The sequence below is a fragment of the Pristis pectinata genome, chromosome 5 (assembly GCF_009764475.1).
Source record: "Pristis pectinata isolate sPriPec2 chromosome 5, sPriPec2.1.pri, whole genome shotgun sequence".
NCBI classification, from domain to species: Eukaryota; Metazoa; Chordata; class Chondrichthyes; order Rhinopristiformes; family Pristidae; genus Pristis; species Pristis pectinata.
Genome location: NC_067409.1, coordinates 60319728 through 60339902, shown reverse-complemented (window position 1 = coordinate 60339902; position 20175 = coordinate 60319728). Strand labels below are relative to the sequence as shown.

At 36.8% G+C, this 20175-nt stretch overlaps 1 protein-coding gene across 2 annotated transcripts in view; it reads right to left on the bottom strand.

The window, feature by feature from the left end:
* Nucleotides 1-256: 256 nt before the first annotated feature.
* phf14 (PHD finger protein 14) overlaps nucleotides 257-20175 on the bottom strand; it is a 173550-nt gene continuing 153631 nt past the window's right edge. For both annotated transcript variants that reach the window (XM_052015568.1, XM_052015567.1), the window contains one exon: nucleotides 257-775. Coding sequence is in view for 1 of the 2 variants with exons in the window: in XM_052015567.1 (XP_051871527.1) it covers nucleotides 701-775 (75 nt within the window). In the remaining variant the exon portion in view is untranslated. The remainder of the gene's footprint in view (nucleotides 776-20175) is intronic.

The window sequence follows — 20175 nt, the reverse complement described above, 5'->3', positions numbered from 1 at the left end:
CACCCAATTTATACTATTTGCTACTGGTGGGATGTGGTTTCTAATGGAACATTACTGCACTTTCAGTGTAGTTTTGAAGTTTGGATCCAATGGCAACAAATTTTTTAATGTCATTCTAATGATGCAGCTTTAATCTGAACCTATGATTGTATTGAATTTGTCAGCATCGTACAAATTTAAAATTAAAATTTCACATGGACGTCGGACTGAGTTATCTCCTGCCAAAACATCAGGTGCAATAAGTTCTCAAAAGCAATGAATGTACTGAACATTTATGAGCACAGAATAGGTCACGGGTCCTTCTGAAAATCCACTGCATTAATTGTTTTAATTTCTTTAATGATTTTTTAATTCTGTTACAGCACATAATTTGGTCTTTCTTTATAAAACGAGGTATCTAAGCAACCAAATATTCACCTACTTGAATTTGAGATTGATTTACAAGTACAGATAGACAAAGGCTAAAATGGAAATGTGTGAATAAAGTATTATCTGTATATATACACATACACACACAACATTTTAAAAAAAAGTTATGGAGGTATTTATTAACAGGTTTACAGACAAGGAACTAATTGACAACTTGACAGTTGGTGACAGATGTAATGAAGGACAAAGCAGACAAATGACTTTCTAAGGGTTGATCTGAAGTTGAGGCATTTAGCAGTTTTTTGTTCTCTATGCTGAAGTCATTCGGTCCTCATTCATTTACTGGGGTGAAGTCATTTTCTTCTTCCCCTTCTTCTTCTTCATCCTCCAGCTCCTCTTCATCTTCCTGTGAAACAGATGTTGACTTTTAAGATGAATCATTCTTATTTCATCATTAATCCCAGACAATGGTAATAATGCTGCTTAGCAACTTCTGATATAACCCCTTTTTTCACTTTTAAAACACTATCTGTATTCAATCCATTTTCATTATTTTAGTGCTGTAATACTTGGATATCATTCGTATCTCTAAATACAATATATTGATCTAACACATTATGCTTGCATCACGAGGAACCTTCTCAATTTCTCTCTTGCTATTTGTCACAATATAATCAAAAGATCATTTCCTTGCTACAAAGCACCACTGACATTTACTTACAGTTGATTTGAAACAGTATTTAATATGTTGGAAATAAAGTTTACAGAAGTATGAACTACCTCAAAATTAATAGCACCAAGTTGTTGCAGTGGCACAATATGTTCTTCTATTCTGTAGTCAGTTACTTCAGTCAGTTGAACTGACTATACATCTTATTTCACAGACATTTTATGCCTCTGTGTTGCATTTTATGCACTCTCCCCCAAAGCTTCCTGACAAGTCTGTCAATTTTCCCATTACTAGTAGCACCATATTTTATCTGAAATTCGGTCAAGTCTAAAATAGGAGAAAAACAAAATCATGTCAGACAGCAGCATGCTGGTGATCTTCCATAGCCCTTACCTAAGGGGTTCTGCCTGCCAGTCTTTGCACAGCCACAGTAAGCCAATAGTTTAAATGAATTAGTGTCAGTACGTTCCTTAGCAATGATCTGTATCCTGTGCCCAAAGTTCAATAGGTAGAACTGCATTCCCTTTTGAGAAAGTGGCTGTAAATATGACCCCAGCGGCAACCAACTTTTAACAAATTTCAAAATGGTTTTGGTTACTAACTTTTCTTTTTAAGGATTCAATAAATAGTTGTATTGGATATTAGGAAATATATATGGTCTAACAGTGAGACAAATATAGGAGATTCAAAATTCAAGGATCAAGTTCAAAATATACAACCTGGGAGGATGCTGGAAAATAAGATGGTCCTGTGATGACAATCTGTATTTTGGTCAAGGTGCTGGCTGATCTGTTGTACATTTTCAATATTTAAAGTATAGCACAGAGGTAGTCTAAAACCGGAATACTGTGGCCTCACACAGAAACATCTAATGAAAGAAAAATCCCTCTGCATTGTACTTCTTTTTGTGATAGCTATACTCCTTTCAATGAAAGATGTGTGGAAAGTCCACTGTACGTCAGTAAATGAGTGACTTCCACATTATCCAATGGCAGCTTATACTGGGTGTCAATACTAACGGATGATGGTGGTCTCTTAAAAGATGTGTTGGCATGTGGTAACCTGCTTTATGAAAGACATCGGCCCAGTAATAAACATGAGACTGTGAACAGTTAAGCTTGGTACCAATTGCTTTTATAGACAGATATAAAATATTTATAATAGATTGCAGATTTTGACACTGCAACTGCAAAGCAGACGGTGGTTTATTATGCAGGGAAAAGGAGACCATGGCTACATGGATCATTTTCATATGACAGCCTCGACAACTTTTGACATTTGCTTTGTTAAGAATTGTGAAGCAGCTGTCAGAAGAATGCACCCCCTAGGGCTTTATACATCTTACAACTGTGCCCTCTATTGTACATCTTTATTGGTTTTCATAAGGGAAGAAATATGATTGCATGTGGAAAGCCCCTTCTTAATAATGGCTCTGTGAAAGAAAGCTTGGACTCACTGTAATTACAAAATGTGGTAGCTATTTGCACACACACATGCAAACACTTAGCAAGGGAAACTACTTGTAGATGTTAATTTCACTGAAGAATTAGCAGGAAGATTTCCAGTAGAAATTCATTTTATTAACCTTTGTTTCACTTATCACGGTATCTTATCTGTTATATTGAGGTAAAGGGTTAACACAACGGATCAGATCACTGATTTCATCCTGAATACTTATCTCCAAATAGGTGAAAAAAGTAGCAAAATTTAATGCCAAACTATTCCTTAAAAATCTAAAAGGAATCTTTTTAAACAATGTGTGCACCATATATTAGGCATAGCTCTATAATAACATTTACTCTTTTCCTGCCTTTCAGTTTAAATTTCCAATGGATTGAATCAGTAATGAGCCAACAATTAATTGTTGTGACATTACAATTAATACAATGTAATGCAACTAATACAAAGGCTACTTAATCTGCTTTCCACTTTCTGAGTACTCTGGGAAAAAATAAGATATCTTTATTAGTCACATGTACATCGAAACACACGGTGAAATGCATATTTTTCCTTTTGAGTGTTCTGGGGGCAGCCCGAAAGTCTCGCTATGCTTCTGGCGCCAACATAGCATGCCCACAACTTCCTAACCTGTATGTCTTTGGAATGTGGGAGGAAATTGGAGCACCCGGAGGAAACCCATGCACACGGGGCGAACGTACGAACTCCTTACAGATGGCGGTGGGAATTGAACCCGGGTCACTGGTGCATTACACTAACCGCTATACTACTGCACCTCTCGTTACATTTGGTATGATATGAAAGGTGAGGGATTTCTTGAAAATGTGATCCAAATGCTTCAGAAAAGTTGCAAGTGAATTATTAATTTTATACAAGTTTTGAAAGTAATTTAGTCAGGTGGGATTAGTTATATCAGTATCATCATTACGCATGGCATTTAAAATGAGACTTCATTTATACTAGAAGTAGTTTTTAAGATATTACATAGTGCTGACTAAAAGATTGGCTTAAGCATGGAATTCATCAACACTGTGATACTAAACTGTTTTATTAAAATACACCTGGAGCAAATGCTTATTTCTGTAACTAAAAAGGGCTGAAAAACATTGATCTCAAAAAGTGCTTTTGGATGCAAATTTTTTTGCCTGGTACTAGTACTTTTTTAGAAAATGTCTTTCAAGAAGTTAGCTATTGTTCACTTAGAAAGTTGCAATTCCGGACTCGAAAACAAAATCTTGTGGGATGGTTTGTATAATATGTAGAAAATACATTGAAGACCTAATTTTACAAGTGTGATGCAAAACTAAGACTTCATCTAAATGCTCAGATAATGGAATGGGCAGATAGATAACAGATTCAATTTTATGTAGAAAACTATAAGGAGATATGCTTTGGAAGAGCAAAAATGTTTGTGTATGGATTGAAGATCTAGTGATTCAATTATGTAATTGCATGAAATGTAAATGCAGATAAACAATAAGCAAGCCAGAGATTGCATTTGGCGGTTTTTTTTTGTAAGAGCAAAAACAAATTCCTCTTGATAAACTGTGTGATATTATAGACTGCTATTGGATATGGTAGCCTGATGACAGACATGGGAAGCAAAATTAAGAAAAATGTTCAAAGTTTATGAATTGCTTTAGCTGGATCACAATGCTTCAGAAGAGATTCAATACATTTTGGATGATTAAAGGCTATTTCTGTTCATTAAGAGTCAATGAAGAGGGATTGTTAATTAAAAATGGTCATTTAAAAGAGTGAGACGAGGGATTAAGGGGAAGTGTTATGTTGTGTTGGAATGTTTTGTCATAGGAACAGATGATCATTCCATCCTTCATGGATATAAGATACAAGACCATGGAACACAGCAGGATATGATGTTGGTTTTAGCTTTCCCTGGCAGAGAGCCAGCACAGACAGGATTGCTTTTCTTCCCTGTTGGAATACTCCAAAAATAAATGTCAAGCTATTATACAGGGAAGTGCTTGTCCATCCTTCAACTAATACCATCAAATTCAGATAATCTGGTGATTCACTATCTTCCTGTGAGACCTGGCTCCGTGAAAGTTGACAGGTTTAGTTGCACGACACAGTGACTGCAATTCAAGATGTGCATTGCCTTGAATTATCTACTTTACTCTTTTCTATTCTCATCCTTAGCTCTTATTGAGACTGGGTTCACTAACTCCATAATTAGTTAATTATCATCTTCAGTTGGTGGGATCTGTTGTTGCAAGCATTTTATGACACTCTGAAAGATGTATTATAAACGCAAGCTCTATTCCCATACAATTTGTCATTTTTCCCTCCCTCTTCAGTCCTTATGCATATTTCTGAATTATTTTGAGAAATCAAGGCAGTGGGTAAATTTATAATGTTAAACTTACCACTTCATAAATGTACCCACAGTCCTCAATTTACTTTGATGCCTTCACTTTTGGGGACAAGATTGCATTAATTAAAATCCATCTAACTATCTGACAGAAGTTTCCAAATCCTTATGATCAGCCAATCAGGAGGCAGATTGATAGACTGAAAAATCCATGAAGTAATAACTTATTGATAGTTCAGGCAGGATTCCTTGGAGGTAGGCAGCACTGGGCAACACTTTGTTTTGCAATAACAGATGATTCACGTGGTTGCTAAATGCTTAGCCTATTATGTCCTTTTCTTTAGCCGCCACAAGACTGGGTTCAGTATCTCCACAGAATAGTTAAATATCCTTGCTTGACTGGATCTACACTCAAGAATCCAAAGTAAAGGATCACCACCCTACTTCAGCTTGGCTGAGAATAGTTAGAAAATGACTATTGGATCTATTTTGCCATGGAGGGATTCATGCTCTGTTTAAATAGAAAATTTCTGGTGAAAAGTTTCTTCCAGTTAATGTTGCTTTCTGAACAAAGTTCAACAAAAAGTATGCTCTTGATAATCTCCTACTTTAATACAAACAGTATCAGAATTATCTGGAAAAAAGACTGCAGTTAGTCAACCCAATTCTGCAAAATTTTCACAAAATAAACAGAACATATGCTGACAGTAAGTAGTTAAAATACTTGCTTCAAGTTAACAAAAGGACAAACTTTAAACTTTAAATGCCCTCCAACTGGAACTTTTAAACCAGAGAGGGAGAGGGAGAGAGAATTACTAACTAAATTGTTTGAGTATATGGTGTAAGAGACAGGTAATTTGATATAAACTGGCCATAATCTAGAGAGGAACGAGCTCAAATGTGCTCTATTGCATACTCTATCCCTGGATCTGTTTTCTACTCTATCCAAATGGTATTATTTTGTTTCTTCAAGTTCCTCCTTAATTGAAAATGGGGATTCCTTATGGATAGAGTTTCTGTGGAAAACTATTAGATTTAATTTGTAACAAGAAATATTTTTGGATATATTTCCCAGTCACAATAGTATGTGATATGGAGAGAAACCCATAAAATGGTGGTGTTTCATGTACCTGCTACTCTTGCCCTTGATGATAGGTGTTACAAGTTTGGGAATGCTATTGGAGTAGACTTGGTGAGAAACTGCAGTGCACTTTGCAGATGGTACACTCTGCTGTCACACTACATCAGTTGTGGGGAGAATAAATGGTTAGGGTGTTGAATGGGGTGAAATCAAGTGGACTGCTTCATTAATGAATTTGTAGTCATAGAGCAATACAGTACAGATACGGGCCCTTCAGCCCAACCAGTCCATGTTGACCACGTTGTCCACCTAGCTGGTCCCAATTTCCTGCCTTCGGCCCCATGCCCCTCAATTTACCTATCCAAATGCTTCTTAAATGACACTATTGTACCTGTCTCAACTGCTTCCTCTGGCAGCTTGTTCCATATACGCGCTACCCTCTGTGTGAAAAAGTTGCCCCTCAGGCCCCTTTTAAATCTTTCCCCTCTCACCCCAAATCTATGCCCCTTAGTTTTGGACTCCTCTACCCTGGGGAAAGGACTGTTACCATCCACCTTATCTATGCCTCTCATAATTTTAGACATTTCTATAAGGTCGCTCCTCATTCTCCTATGTTCCAAGGAATAAAGACCTAGCCTGACCAACTTCTCCCTATAACTCAGGCCCACTCGTCCTGGCAACATCCTCGTAAATCTTTTCTGCACTCTGTCCAGTTTAACCATGTCTTTCCTATAACAGGATAATCAAAACTGTACACAGTACTGCAAATGCAGCCTCACCAACGACTTATACAACGGCAACATAATGTCCTAACTCCTATACTCAATGCCCTGACTGATGAAAGCCAGGGCGCTAAACACCTTTTCCACCATCCTGTCATGCTGCTTTCAACGAACTGTGCACTTGTACTCCTAGGTTCCTCTGTCTCACTACATTTCCTAGTGCTGTACTATTCATAAGTCCTACACTGGTTTGACTTTCCATAATGCATTACCTCATACTTACCTGTACTGAAATCTATTTGCCACTTCTCAGCACACTTCCCTAACGTTCTTCACTATCAACAACACTTCCTAAATTTCATGTCATCCACAAAATTACTGATCAAGCCTTGTGTATTGGCATCTAAATCATTTATATAAATAATGAATAACAAGGGTCTCAAGAATTCCTGTGGCACACCACTAGTCATCGGCCTCTATTACGTGAAACAACCTTCAACCACCACCCTACCTCTGAGCCAATTTTGAATCCACTTAACTCCCTGGATACCATGGAACCTAACCTTCCAAACCAGCCTACCATGTGGGATCTTGCCAAAGGCCTTGCTGAAGTCCAAATAGACCACATCCACTGCCTGATCCTCATCTACCTTTTTGATTACCTCTTCAAAAAATTCTAAAAGGTTCTTCAAGTATGACTTCCCACGCACAAAGCCATGCTGACTCCTCCCAATCAGACACTGTCTATCCAAATGCTGGTAGATCCTGTCCCTCACAATTCCCTCCAGTGACTTCCCCACTACTGATGTCAGGCTGACCAGCCTGTAGTTCCCTGGCTTGTCCTTGCTACCCTTCTAAAACAATAGATCAACATTAGCCACCTTCCAGTCTTCGGGAACTTCACCAGTGGCTAACAATGAAGCAAATATCTCCGCAAGGGCCTCTAAAATTTCTTCTTTAGCCTCCCACAAAGTCTAAGGATGGCGGGAGCACTAGAAGTTGTTGAACTTCTCGGTTTTTTAGCCACCTTTAATTTAGCCATGGTTGTCTGGTTGAATTTCTGATTACGGTTGATCACTACCACCTAACTTAGCTGGAAGTATGGCTCATTCTGTAGCACAGATCTTCACTACTGCACCAGGATGTTGTCTGCCCCCATACTTTCACTGTATCCAGTGCTCTTAGCTGTTTCATGATATGATATAAAATGAACCCAACTGGGTGAGAACAGGTGTCTGTGATGGTGGGATCTCGGGAGGATGGGTCATCCACCTGGCACTTCTAGCTGAAGGTGGTAGTGAAGTGCTCTAGCTTTGCATCTGCTAGTGACGTGCTGGGCTGCAGAATCATTGTGGACAGGATAGTTCTTGGAAATGATTCTTGTGAGCTGTTAAACGGTTCACTGGATGTGGTAGGACTGCAGAGCTTTGATCAGATCCATCAGTTAGAGGATTATTTAGCTTTATCTATTATATGCTGCTTTTAGTATTTAGCGCACACACAGAGTCCCAGTCGTAGCTTTGCCAGGTTGGCACCTCTTTCTAAGTCTGGTGCTAATCCTGGTATGCCCTTCTCCTTTCCTTGTTGAACCAGAGTTGATCCCTGGACTTGGTAGTAATTGATGGTGAGTGATTTGCCAGGTCATACACTGACAGATTGTGACGGAATACTTTGTTGTTGCTGCTGCTGGTTGATAGGGCAGTTTTAGCTGCCAATCTGTTGAGTTTATCCAAAGTTGAATAATTGGAGTGCTATACAATATATGGAGAATCAGAATCAGATTTATTATCACTAACATATGACATGAAATTTATTGTTTTGTGGCAGCAGTACAGTGCAAGACATAAATCTATAAATTACAAAAATAAGTGCAAAAAAAGGAATATTGAGGAATAAAAAAGGAATAAAGTAATAGAGAGTGAACTTGATTTGAAGACATGACTTTGTCTCCACAAGGAGTGTACAGTGGTCACTTCTACCAATGCTGTCATTTGACAGATGCATCTGTAGTAGGCACTTTGGATTGCTCACCACCTGCTCACAGCCCTAGTTTAGTAGCAATGTCTTTCAGGAGTTGCCCTACTCAGTCAGTAGAAGTGTTACCATGCACGCTTTGTGATGGACAGTGATGTCCTCCATCTGATGTACATTCTACATCCTTGCTGCTTTCAGTGCTGCTTCCAAATGGTTCACCAATAGAGAAGCGCTGATTCATCAGCTATTGGGGAAGTAGGTAGGAAGTGGTAGGTAGTAATCAGGAGAAGGTTTCCTTGACCATATTTGATCTGATGTCATGAGACACCATGGGATCTGGAATCAATGTTTAGGATTCCCAGAGTTAATTCCTCCTGCCTGCACCCCTCTGTTCCACAACCTTTGGTGTGTCTGTCCAACTAGCGATGGAGTCTGATAGCTGCCTGTGAAACCAGTTTCTGTGATGATGTCAGGTTGATGCTTAACTTTTCTTTCTTTTTCAATCTTTTTATTAAATTTCAAATTAATATACATAACAATAGTGATTATACACATGGTGCGAAGAGATTGGGATAACAATAATAACAATTGACATATACACTCACAGGGAGTAAAATATATAATCTGAACCTCCCAATCGCTTTACTAAGTGAGCATGATACAAAAGAATTTGAAAAGAAATTTAATTATATGAAAAGAGAACGCCCAAATTAAAAAAAAAATAAACAAAAGCAAACCAAAAACTTCAAAAAAAAATGCTGGACTGTTATTTCTTCGGTTTAAAAAAAATCATTATTATGTTGTTAGCTCCGCTCCTCTATATTCAAAGGTTATTGAAAGGGATTCGACAAAGTTCTGCTTATATCATATGGAAATACTGAATAAATGGACTCCAAACTTCCTCAAATTTAAGCAAAGGATCAACAGTACCACTCCTGATGTGGTAGGAGGTACAGGATCCTTCCATTTAAATAGAATGGATCTCTTGGCCATTAATGTAACAAATGCAATCATACGACAAGCTGAAGTGGATAAATGGCCAGAATCCATCATTGGTAACCCAAAAATTGCAGTAATAGGATGAAGTTATAAATCAATATTCAATACAGATGAAATAATATTAAAGATGTCCTTCCAATATTTTTCCAAAAGAGGGCAGGACCAAAACATATGTGTCAGGGAAGCCACCTCCGAATTACATCTGTCACATATAGGATTTATATGGTGATAAAAACGGGCTAACTTGTCAGACATATGGGTCCTGTGAACCACCTTAAACTGTATCAAAGAATGTTCAGCACACATTGAAGATGTATTAAATAATTGGAGAATTTTCTTCTATGTCTCTTTAGGTAAAAGTATCTGGAGTTCTCTCTCCCATTCATTCTTAATTTTATCAAGTGTCTCCAGACATTATTTCATGATCAGATCATAAATTATTGCTATCAAGCCCTTCTGATAAGGATTAAAACCTAAATTTTTTTCTGTAATTTCAATTTAATGTGGTATTGCAAAAGTAGGTAAAATAACTTTAAAATAATTTCTAATCTGTAAATATCAAAAAAAATGTGATCTAGGCAAATTGTATTTATTAGACAACTATTCAAAAGACAAAAAACAGTTATCAATGAATAGATCACGAAAACATGTTATTCCCTTCATTTTCCATAAAGAAAAAGCTAATTCAATTCTGGATGACTGAAAGAAAAAATTGGATTGGATAGGACTTGATAAAATGAATTTATTCAATTGAAAAAATTTATGAAATTGAAACCATATTCGTATTGTATGTTTAGTTGTTGGGTTAATCATTTGTTTACTCAATTTAGTAAGTGCAGAAGGGAGTGAGGCTCTTAAAATAGAAGCTAATGAAAATCCTTGCACAGACGCATACTCAAGATATACCCATCGGGGACATTGAATTATATCTAAATCTTGTGTCCAAAAAATTAAATATCTAATATTAATTGCCCAATAGTAAAATCTAAAGTTCAGCAAAGCCATGCCGCCATCCTTTTTTAATTTTTGTAAATATTTCTTACTTAACCTTGGGTTTTTATTCTGCCATATATATGAAAGAATTTTAGAATTGATGGTATCAAAAAAGGATTTCGAGATGAAGGTTGGAACTGCCTGAAATAAACACACAAATTTTGGTAAAATATTCATCTTAACCGCATTAATTTGACCAATCAATGATAGAGACAATGGGGACCATTTAGTAAACAATTGTTTAACATAATCGATTAAGGGTAAAAAATTAACTCTGAATAAGTCCTTGTGCTTCTTGGTAATTTTAACACCCAAATAAGTAAAATATTCAGTCACTAATCTAAATGGTAATTGCCTATAAATTGGGACTTGCATATATTTAATGAGAAAAGCTTACTCTTATTAAGATTTAATCTATAACCAGAGAAAACACTAAACTGAGCAAGCAGTGATAATACTGCAGGGATGGATTTCTCAGGGTTAGAGATATAAAGTAACAGGTCATCTGCATATAGTGATAACTTATGAGTCCTCGTTCCACAAGTGATACCAAATATGTTAGAAGAGTCCCAAAAGGCAATTGCCAAGGGTTCCCAGGCAATATCAAGTAATAAAGGACTTAAAGGGCAGCCCTGTCTAGGGCTTCAAAAAAGCCTGAGAAAGGGGGATCTCTGATTATTAGTAAGTATTGAAGCCAAAGGTGTATGGTATATCAATTTAATTGCGGATATAAAATTTCAGCTAAAATTAAATTTCACAGGCGTGTTGAATAAATATTCCCATTCGACTCCATTAAACGCCTTCTCGGCATCTAGCGAGATAACACATTCTGGAATTGTAGATGAAGGGGTATATACAATATTCATTAACCTCATAATATTAAAATGCAAATAGCGATTTTTAATAAATCCTGTCTGGTCATCAGAAATAATTTGTGCAAGTACCTTTTCCAGTCTAGAAGACAATATTTTGGAAAAAATTTTGGAGTCCACATTCAATAAAGAAATAGGTCTGTAATATGCACGTTCAGTAGGATCTTTATCCTTTTTAAGAATTAAAGAGATAGTTGCTTCATAAAAGGATCGTGGTAATTTATCTGTTGATAGGGCATCCTTAAAAATTTTACCTAACCAGGGAGAGAGAAGATCAGAAAAGGATTTAAAAAATTCAACTGTATACCCATCGGGACCAGGTGTTTTACCCAAATTCATTGAAGAAATTGCTTTCTTTATTTCTTCCTCTGAAATGGATGCATCTAATATTAAACGTTAATTAAGTGATAATTTTGGAATCTTCAAATTCCTTAAAAATTCATGCATTAATGTAGAATCCTCAGGAAATTCTGATTGATATAAAGAAGTATAAAATTCTTGAAAAGATTTATTAATTTGATCATGATCCACCATGTAATTACCATCTCGTTTACGAACTTTAATAATCTAACATTTAGTCGAAGCAGCTTTCAGTTGGTTGGCCAATAATTTACCAGATTTATCACCATGTATATAAAACTGACTCTTAGTTTTGAGTAGTTGATTTTCAATTGGAGATGTTAATAATAAACAGTTTTGCAATTGAAGTTCAGTTCTCTTTTTATAAAGTTCCAAATTAGGAGCATCAGAGTATTTTTTATCAATTTCTTTAATCTTTTCAACCAGTATGCGTAGTTCATTATTAGTTCATTTTTTCAATCCAGCAGAGTATGAAATAATTTGACTACAGATATAAATTTTAAAGGTATCCCATAATATCCCACTGGAAATTTCTTCCGTAGAACTAGTTGAGAAGAAAAAGGAAATCTGTTCTTTAATAAAATGAACAAAGTCTAAATCCTGAAGTAAAGAAGAATTAAATCACCATTGTCTGGCACCAGAGGATACGTCCACTAATTTGATTGATAGTTTCAATGGCGCATGATCAGAAATGGCAATTGCATCATACTTACAGTCAATAACAAATGGAGCTAATTGAGAATCGATAAAAAAAAAGTAATCAATTTTAGAGTAGTTGTGATAGACATGAGAAAAGAATGAAAACTCTTTATCATATGGGTGTAGAAATCTCCAAAGTTCTAAAATTCCGGAATCAACTAAAAAGGAATTAATAAAGACAGCGGATTTGTTTGGAAGTACTTGATTCGACACAGATCTATCCATTGAAGGGTTTAAATAACAATTGAAATCTCCACCCATAATCAACGTATATTCATTTAAATTAGGAAAAGATGCAAATATATGTTTAAAGAACTCGGGATGGTCAACATTAGGTGCATAAACATTAACCATAACAACTTTTTTGTTATGAAGTAGGCCAGTAATTAATAAAAATCTACTATTCGGGTCTGAGATTGTTTCATCATGAGCAAATGAAATCGAGGAGTTTATAAAAATAGAGACTCCTTTCACCTTTGCTTTTGAGTTAGAATGAAACTGTTGCCCCTTCCAAAATCTAAAGAAGCACTGACTATTCTCTCTCCTAATATGAGTCTCCTGAGCAACAATAATCTGAGTGTTCAGTCTATGAAAAACTTTAAAGATCTTCTTCCGCTTAATTGATTATTTAAACCATTCGTATTCCATGAAACAAAATTAATTATATTATCCACTTTAATAGACTAAAACATATCGCGTGTAAAGGGTTAACCTTACTGCACAGGAGACTCATTAATAGGAAGAGGAAAAAGAGTTCAAAGAGGAGCCGAATATGACGACAATTCAGGCATATTTTGTAGTTCTAAATCAGTCCAGAAGAAAAAAAACTAAACTAAAAACAGCCCCACCCCCACCCACAAAAGCCCAAAAACTGGCCAATAGATAGCCAGAATGCTACTCATTAAATCCCTTAACCCCACCTCTTTTGGTGGCAAACCTCTAAGTTAAAAGGAATGCAAAACACCACTGGTAGTTAAAACATGAATATACAAGTACCCAAAACTACATTTCGAAATTATAAACAGGCTTGCTGAGAAAATTCTACACAGTCAAAAATACTGACAGTCGACATTTAAAAAATACAATCTTACCATTATTACAAAAGAAAAAAAGCAGTCACCCAGTCAGATTCTTAATTATTACAAAAATAAACAATTAAAAATATTAAAGTAGAATAATATAAGGGAAAAAAAGAATTGTAAAATAGAGACATGATAAGTATTCATGTTCCAGAACCAAACATGAAAGTGTTAACAAAGGGCAGAAGAAGATCTCCGGACTTAAAAACGTTCAAATCTGTAAGTTAATTATTACCTTGTAGACCAAATAGGTATAAAAATCAAAGTATAGCACACTTATTAACCATCTGAAGTCAAAAGTTAATCTTTGAGAAATTCTTCAGCTTCATTCACAGAATTAAACCATTTGCGTGATTTTTCGGGGAGTACAATCCTCAAGCGATCTGGGAACAGCAATGCAGATTGATAGTTCCCTTGATAAAGTTGCGACGTAATTGGTTTATAACGCAGTCTCTCTTTCATAACTTCTGGGCTGTAATCTTCAACCAGACGAAACTTCCAATCTTTATATTGGATCATTCCTTGACGACAAGCAATTCGAATCAAATGCCCTTTAGTACTCACATAGTGGAATCTCAATATTACTGGCCGTGATTTTTGCTCTGCCAGGGGTTTTCGTCTTAACGCTCGGTGAGCACGATCAAGTATGGGACGTACAGAGAAAACTTGAGAGCCAAACACATCCATCAAAAGTTTGGAAAAGAATTCAATAGGATTACCAGTTTCAGCATCTTCGCAAAGGCCAATAATCCTCAAATTGTTCCTCTGACTGCGGCTTTCTAAATCAATAATCTTCTGTCTTTGCTGTTCCAGTATTTGGGTGGTCACAGTTAAATCCTTTTCCAGTAAGCTCAGTCTACGATCTCTCTTCATCCAGTTCAGCAATTAGTTGCTGTTGTTTAACATTTTCCTGTTTAAGTGTTGTTTGTCTGTCTTCAATCTCCTTTAACAGTGTTTCCAAAGTGGAAAATTTCTGATCAAGTTTTTTATCCAGGAGTTTAGAAATAGCTTCCAAAGTAAGTTGAGGGTCTCCATTACCCTTGCTTTCAGCTGCACAAATCAATCTTATAAAAGTATTATAAAAGTCTTATTAGGGGGTGGTGTACAAAAAATTAAAAAGTGAGTGGAGCAGTGCCAAGATGCGACCTACTCCATCTAGCGCCACCAAGAGAGTCCAGATGCTTAACTTTTTAGTTCCCAACTTAGACACCAGTCCCCAGATGTTCACTCAGAGGACTTAGTAAAGTTGACCACCAGGCTGGGAGCGAATTTGCTGAGTCTGAATTTGGTGCCTTGGTTGATGTGGGGTGGTCCATCTTGTTATATGCTCGAGCTCTTTTAATCTAGTGATTATGATTAAACTGGTTTGCTAGGTCATTTCAGAGGTCCACTACACTAATGAATGAGGAATCATAAAAGTTCAGCTCGGATAAGAACAATAGATTTCCTCTAAAGGAAATTGAGTAAGTCAGATTGCTTTTTACCCCAATCTTGTAGTTTCATGGTAATTGTTACTAGGACAAGTTTTAAATTCCAGACTACTTTATTAACTGAATTTAAATTCCACACCTACTTTTGTGAGATTTAGGAGTACAAGTTGTTTGTTAGGCCTCTTGGTTGACTAATCTGGCAATGCATCACCACCATAACCTCTTTCCAGCACTTTCAGGAAACTAGAATGAGAAGCCATCAAGGACAACCCTTAAACCATAAGAGCCATCTGTCACTATGGCATCATGAGAAAGACACAAGAGACTGCAGATGCTGGAATTTGAAGCAACAAACAATTTGCTGGAGGAACTCAGTGGGTCAAGAGGCATCTGGGGTGGGGTGGGGGAGGAACTGTCGATATTTTAGGTCAAAACCCCGCATCGGGACCCTGATATACAGGGTTTCAACCCGAAACATCAACAATTCCTTTCCTTCCACACATGCTGCATGACCCGCTGAGTTCCTCCAGCAGATTGTTTGTTGTCACTATGGCATGGTGACCGAAATATGGCAGATAAATGGGAAGGGAATAGCTTGGACACAGCAGGCTGAAGTCCTCTCTACACAAAATATTTCTAATTATTGTCATCATTTAGAAAAAAGACAATCATTGTTTTTATCAAAAACACCTTTTATGGGAAGGAAAGGACTATTAAAGCTAAGATCGGTATGGTAAACTTGTGGTAAAGTCTCTCTGCAAGTCACTGCATAGAATTGTTGTTGCATATGATTTTTAATATTCCCTTAAATTTGAATCCCAGAATTATAAAGTCTCAGTTTTTCACATAATTTCCAAAGCAAAATTCAGGGATCCCAAGAACCAATGCAAAAGCTCCTTTAACCAAATAACTGTTAAGCATAGCCAACTGAGCAAATTTAATATAGTACATGCTTCAAATAGTTTAAACCAGGAGAAAATGGCAGTGCAGTCACTATAAGTGCTGCCCGAAGGAACCTAAATTTTGCATTTAACCATTTAAAATGCAAATAGCTCATAGTATAGCTCATAGTATAAAGTTGTACTACCTCAGGCTTAAATGTTCTAAACATTTGGAAGATAGTGAATAGAATTTACGTGAATATCCTACATGGGTAATTTCACAATTCTGTAGTTCCAGTGGTTAATTGCCAGGGCTTAAACATTATACCCCTATGCTACAACTCATAACCTTGCCAGTAGTTTCCAAGTGGGAGCACTGGATACAAATAATCTATAAAGCACAGGTACCTGCAATAATAGGTTTTGGTGTCAGTGGAAAGGTTGAAAATGTATCAGAATGGGACTACTACTGAAATATTGTTGTCTGCAGTGTAATTATAATTTAGGCCCAATCACACAGGAGAAGCTTTTATTTAAACTGTTATGATGAAACAATACACAAATGCTTTATCTGAATTTATTTCTAACTGAGCCTACACTTTGTTGTGAATATTTGCTTGATAATCATGTCATTAGTCTTTTCATAAGTAATGAAAGGACCACATGGGTGAAGGGAAAGCAGAGTTGATTATCAGGTGTTTAAATTCTCTATATACTTAGTTCTTAAGTCTTTCACACTTTTGATTGAACAATGTTGCTTTTTTCTGATCATATATCAGGTCACATGACAGAAATTCTGCTGGATAGAAACAAACCCAAATCTGCCACAAGATGGACTGCTGTAGTACATGTAGATGGCTCACTACAACTTTCTTAGGGGTAACGAGGGAAGAGCAAGAAATGCTGACCTTACCAGAATGTCCTCATTTTATAAGTGACACAAAAACAAATGGGGGTAGAAATAGGCCAAGCATCCTCTGCCATTCAAAAAGAACCTGGCCACATCTGATTATGGGCACAAATACACTTCCTTTTCCCCTGTAACCCTCAACTATGCCATCGTCCAAAAGAGTTTGTCCATCTCTGCTCTGAATATGATCAATGACAGATTTCTTGGGTACAGAAGATTCATGTCCTGCAGAGAAGAAATTCCTCTTCGTCTTAAGTCTTAAACAGGCGACCCCTTATTCTCAAACTATGTCCCCCAGAAACCTCCTTCAGCATCTGTGTTTCAAAAAAGATCATCTTTCATTCTCCTAAATTCCAATGAATGTAGGCCCAATGTATCCAACTATTCCTATAAGACAACACTTATACACATCCTCGCCAAAGACCTGTAAAGTTGTAATAACACTTCATTACTATTGTTATCCATCTGTCTTGCTAGAAAGGCAAACATTTCAGTTTTCTTTCTAATTACTTGTTCTAACTGCTTTAAAGCTTTCTATGTTTCATATATAAAAACTTCTGGATTTCTTTATTCAGCACTATTCTTTAACACCCCCCCCCCCCCCATTTAAACAAAATGCTTCTCTTCTTATTTCCCCGTGTTACCTTATTTCCTCATGTTACATTCACCTGCTACAATTTTGCTCACTCACTTAACCTACCTATACCTCTTTGTAGACTGTGTTCTCCCTGTAACTTGCCTCCCTAATAAAATATCTACCAGCATATCGCTGAATATCCTCAAGACAATCTGGGCTTAACCATCTTCAGCTGCTTCATCAATGACTTTCCTTGATCCTGAAAAGTGAATAAATTAAAAAAAATCCAAATGCCTACCATAATATTTTGAAGGTATGCCAATTCAATTCTAACTCCAAGCTGAAAGCTGCCACTTGTTCTACCATTCCAGGAAATCATCCTATCATATCACTTAATAACAACCACCAATTTCACTTTTAAATTAATACTTCTGATGAAAGGTCTTTGACCTAGAAATGTTAACTATGTTTCCCTTTCCACTGATACTGCCATACCTGCTGAGCTGTTCCAGCAGTTTCTGTTTTAGTTTAGATTTTCTACAGTTTTTTTTAATCTCCATTAAAATTGACACTTGGCTGACATCAACTTCTATTTGTAAAAGATCCCTAACTTCCATCAGCTTTTGAGTATTGAAGTGGTTTCCACATTTACTCTTAAAAATCATGGCTCTGATTGCTGCTCTATTCCTCACCAGCAGAAATGGCTTCTAGTTCTCCATTGTTTCATTCACCTTTAAATCTTAAACTTCACTTGACCTTCTAAATTCCAGGAACACAAGCATAGGTTGTGTCTTCTTTTAATTTAAACCTTGGACACTAGTTTCATTTTGACAGGTAGAAGCCCAACATATCTTTCAAGCTGTGGAGATCAGAATTGCTCACTGCAAAACAGGTGTGGTCAACATGTCTGGACCTTACAGCGTTTCTGTCTGGCTCACCTTGAGAGGGTAATCGGAATCAGAGTAATAAGAAGGGTTTAAACTGAAATGCGCTCTAGGTTTGTGTTGGGGCATGTTTTAGCAGCATTTCTTACTCCTTCCAGGAAACTTTTATTATTGGGTACCCTATGATTGCTGCTGAATGTTCATAATCACTAGCAAAGATATTCATTAATGATTTTTGTGTTAAGTATTATTTATTACAGAAAGTGCCACAGTAATTTAATATAAAATGCTCTAGATTATTTCTTTGAATCAATTTGCCAAAATATGTTGCTGTTTCCATGAGAGGAGCTCTTCCAGTTAAAAGCAATTCATAGCTAACACATCTCCAGAAGCCCTTTTACACATAGGTCAATGAGAAAATGAAGAAGTGTTTGACATGGAGAGTGGAAATTATTGGCTTTAATTCAGATGAAATCTTCTAAACAAAAAGCATTCTCGTTAATAGATAAGTAGTGGCTGGTCTGTGACTGTCAGGCCAGATTTTATTTAAAGAGTTTAAGGAGAAACACGGAGACTGGAAACCAGATCAAAAAGAACAAAATGTAATAGCCTGTATTTTCTTAGCTCCTTGTCATAAGTCTCAGATTTAGCATAAAGTCTTGCTCACAACAGATAACTTTGTGATGGATCTGAGAGCTGTAATTTAAATTTGAAGTGCAATGCAACTTGCAGTGATGGCATGTGAACTTGTGACCCAAGTTAACAAACCAGTAGCAGAACCACCAGGCTGCTACGTTCTAGGAGGCACACTTCATTACCAGTCAGCCGCATTGCTGTGTGGTTGTCTTAATTCCTGTGTAGCTAATATGTTCCCAGGCCTCCTTGCAAAACTAAACCTTGTGACATCAGGTTCTGCGTCACTAAGTTCTTGATTTGCTATCTGAAAAAACATTTTTTGATGTACTTCAGTTTGTTCTTGATTTACAAGAGGTGAATATATCACATATATTGCCAGTTTAAGTTACAGAGAACACACATCCCACTATACAATGCATGAACAGTTGCTTTCTAGTTACACACTTGGACTTTTAGGTTTAGTTAATCATGGAAAAATGTTCCAACATTGCGAAATATCAAGAAACATCAGTGATGATACTGAAATTTTATTTTTATTGATTCATTTTTCAGGATGTGGGTGCTTTGTCCATCCCTAATTGTCCTTGAGAAGATGGTAGCAACTCACTTTCTTCGACCTCTGCAGTTGTTTTGGTTAAGGGAGCCCATGATGCTGGTGGGTAGGGAAATGCAGGATTGTGACCCAGCAACAATGAAAGGACGTTGATATATTTCCGAGTTTGGATGGCGTACAACCTTACTGGGGGGGGGGGGGGGGGGGGGTGGTGGCAACCTACAGGTGCTGGTGTTTCGGTCACCAGCTACCTTTGTCCTTGATAGTATAGGGCACAGATTTGTGAAGTGCTGTTGAGGAAGCTTGGGCAAATAATCACAATGCATTTTGTGGGTAGTACTCATTGTAGTCTCTAGGCACTGTTGGTGGACGCAATGAATGTTTAGCTTGGTGGATTAAGTGCCAATCAAGCAGGCTGATTTGTACTGATGGTTTCCAGCTGCTTGAGTGTTCTATGCTGCATTCATTGATGCTTGTTGAGAGTATTCTGTCACACTCTTGCCTTGTAGATAACGTAAAAGATTTAGGGCGACTTGTTCACGACAGGATACCCAGCCTCAGACTTGCTCTTGTGGCCTCTATAATTATGAGTTTCTGGTCAATAATGACCCGGCAATGGTAATACCATAGACTAACGATTTGGGCTCTTTTTGGAGATGATCTTTGGCACTTTTAAAGTACAATGCTATTTGTAAT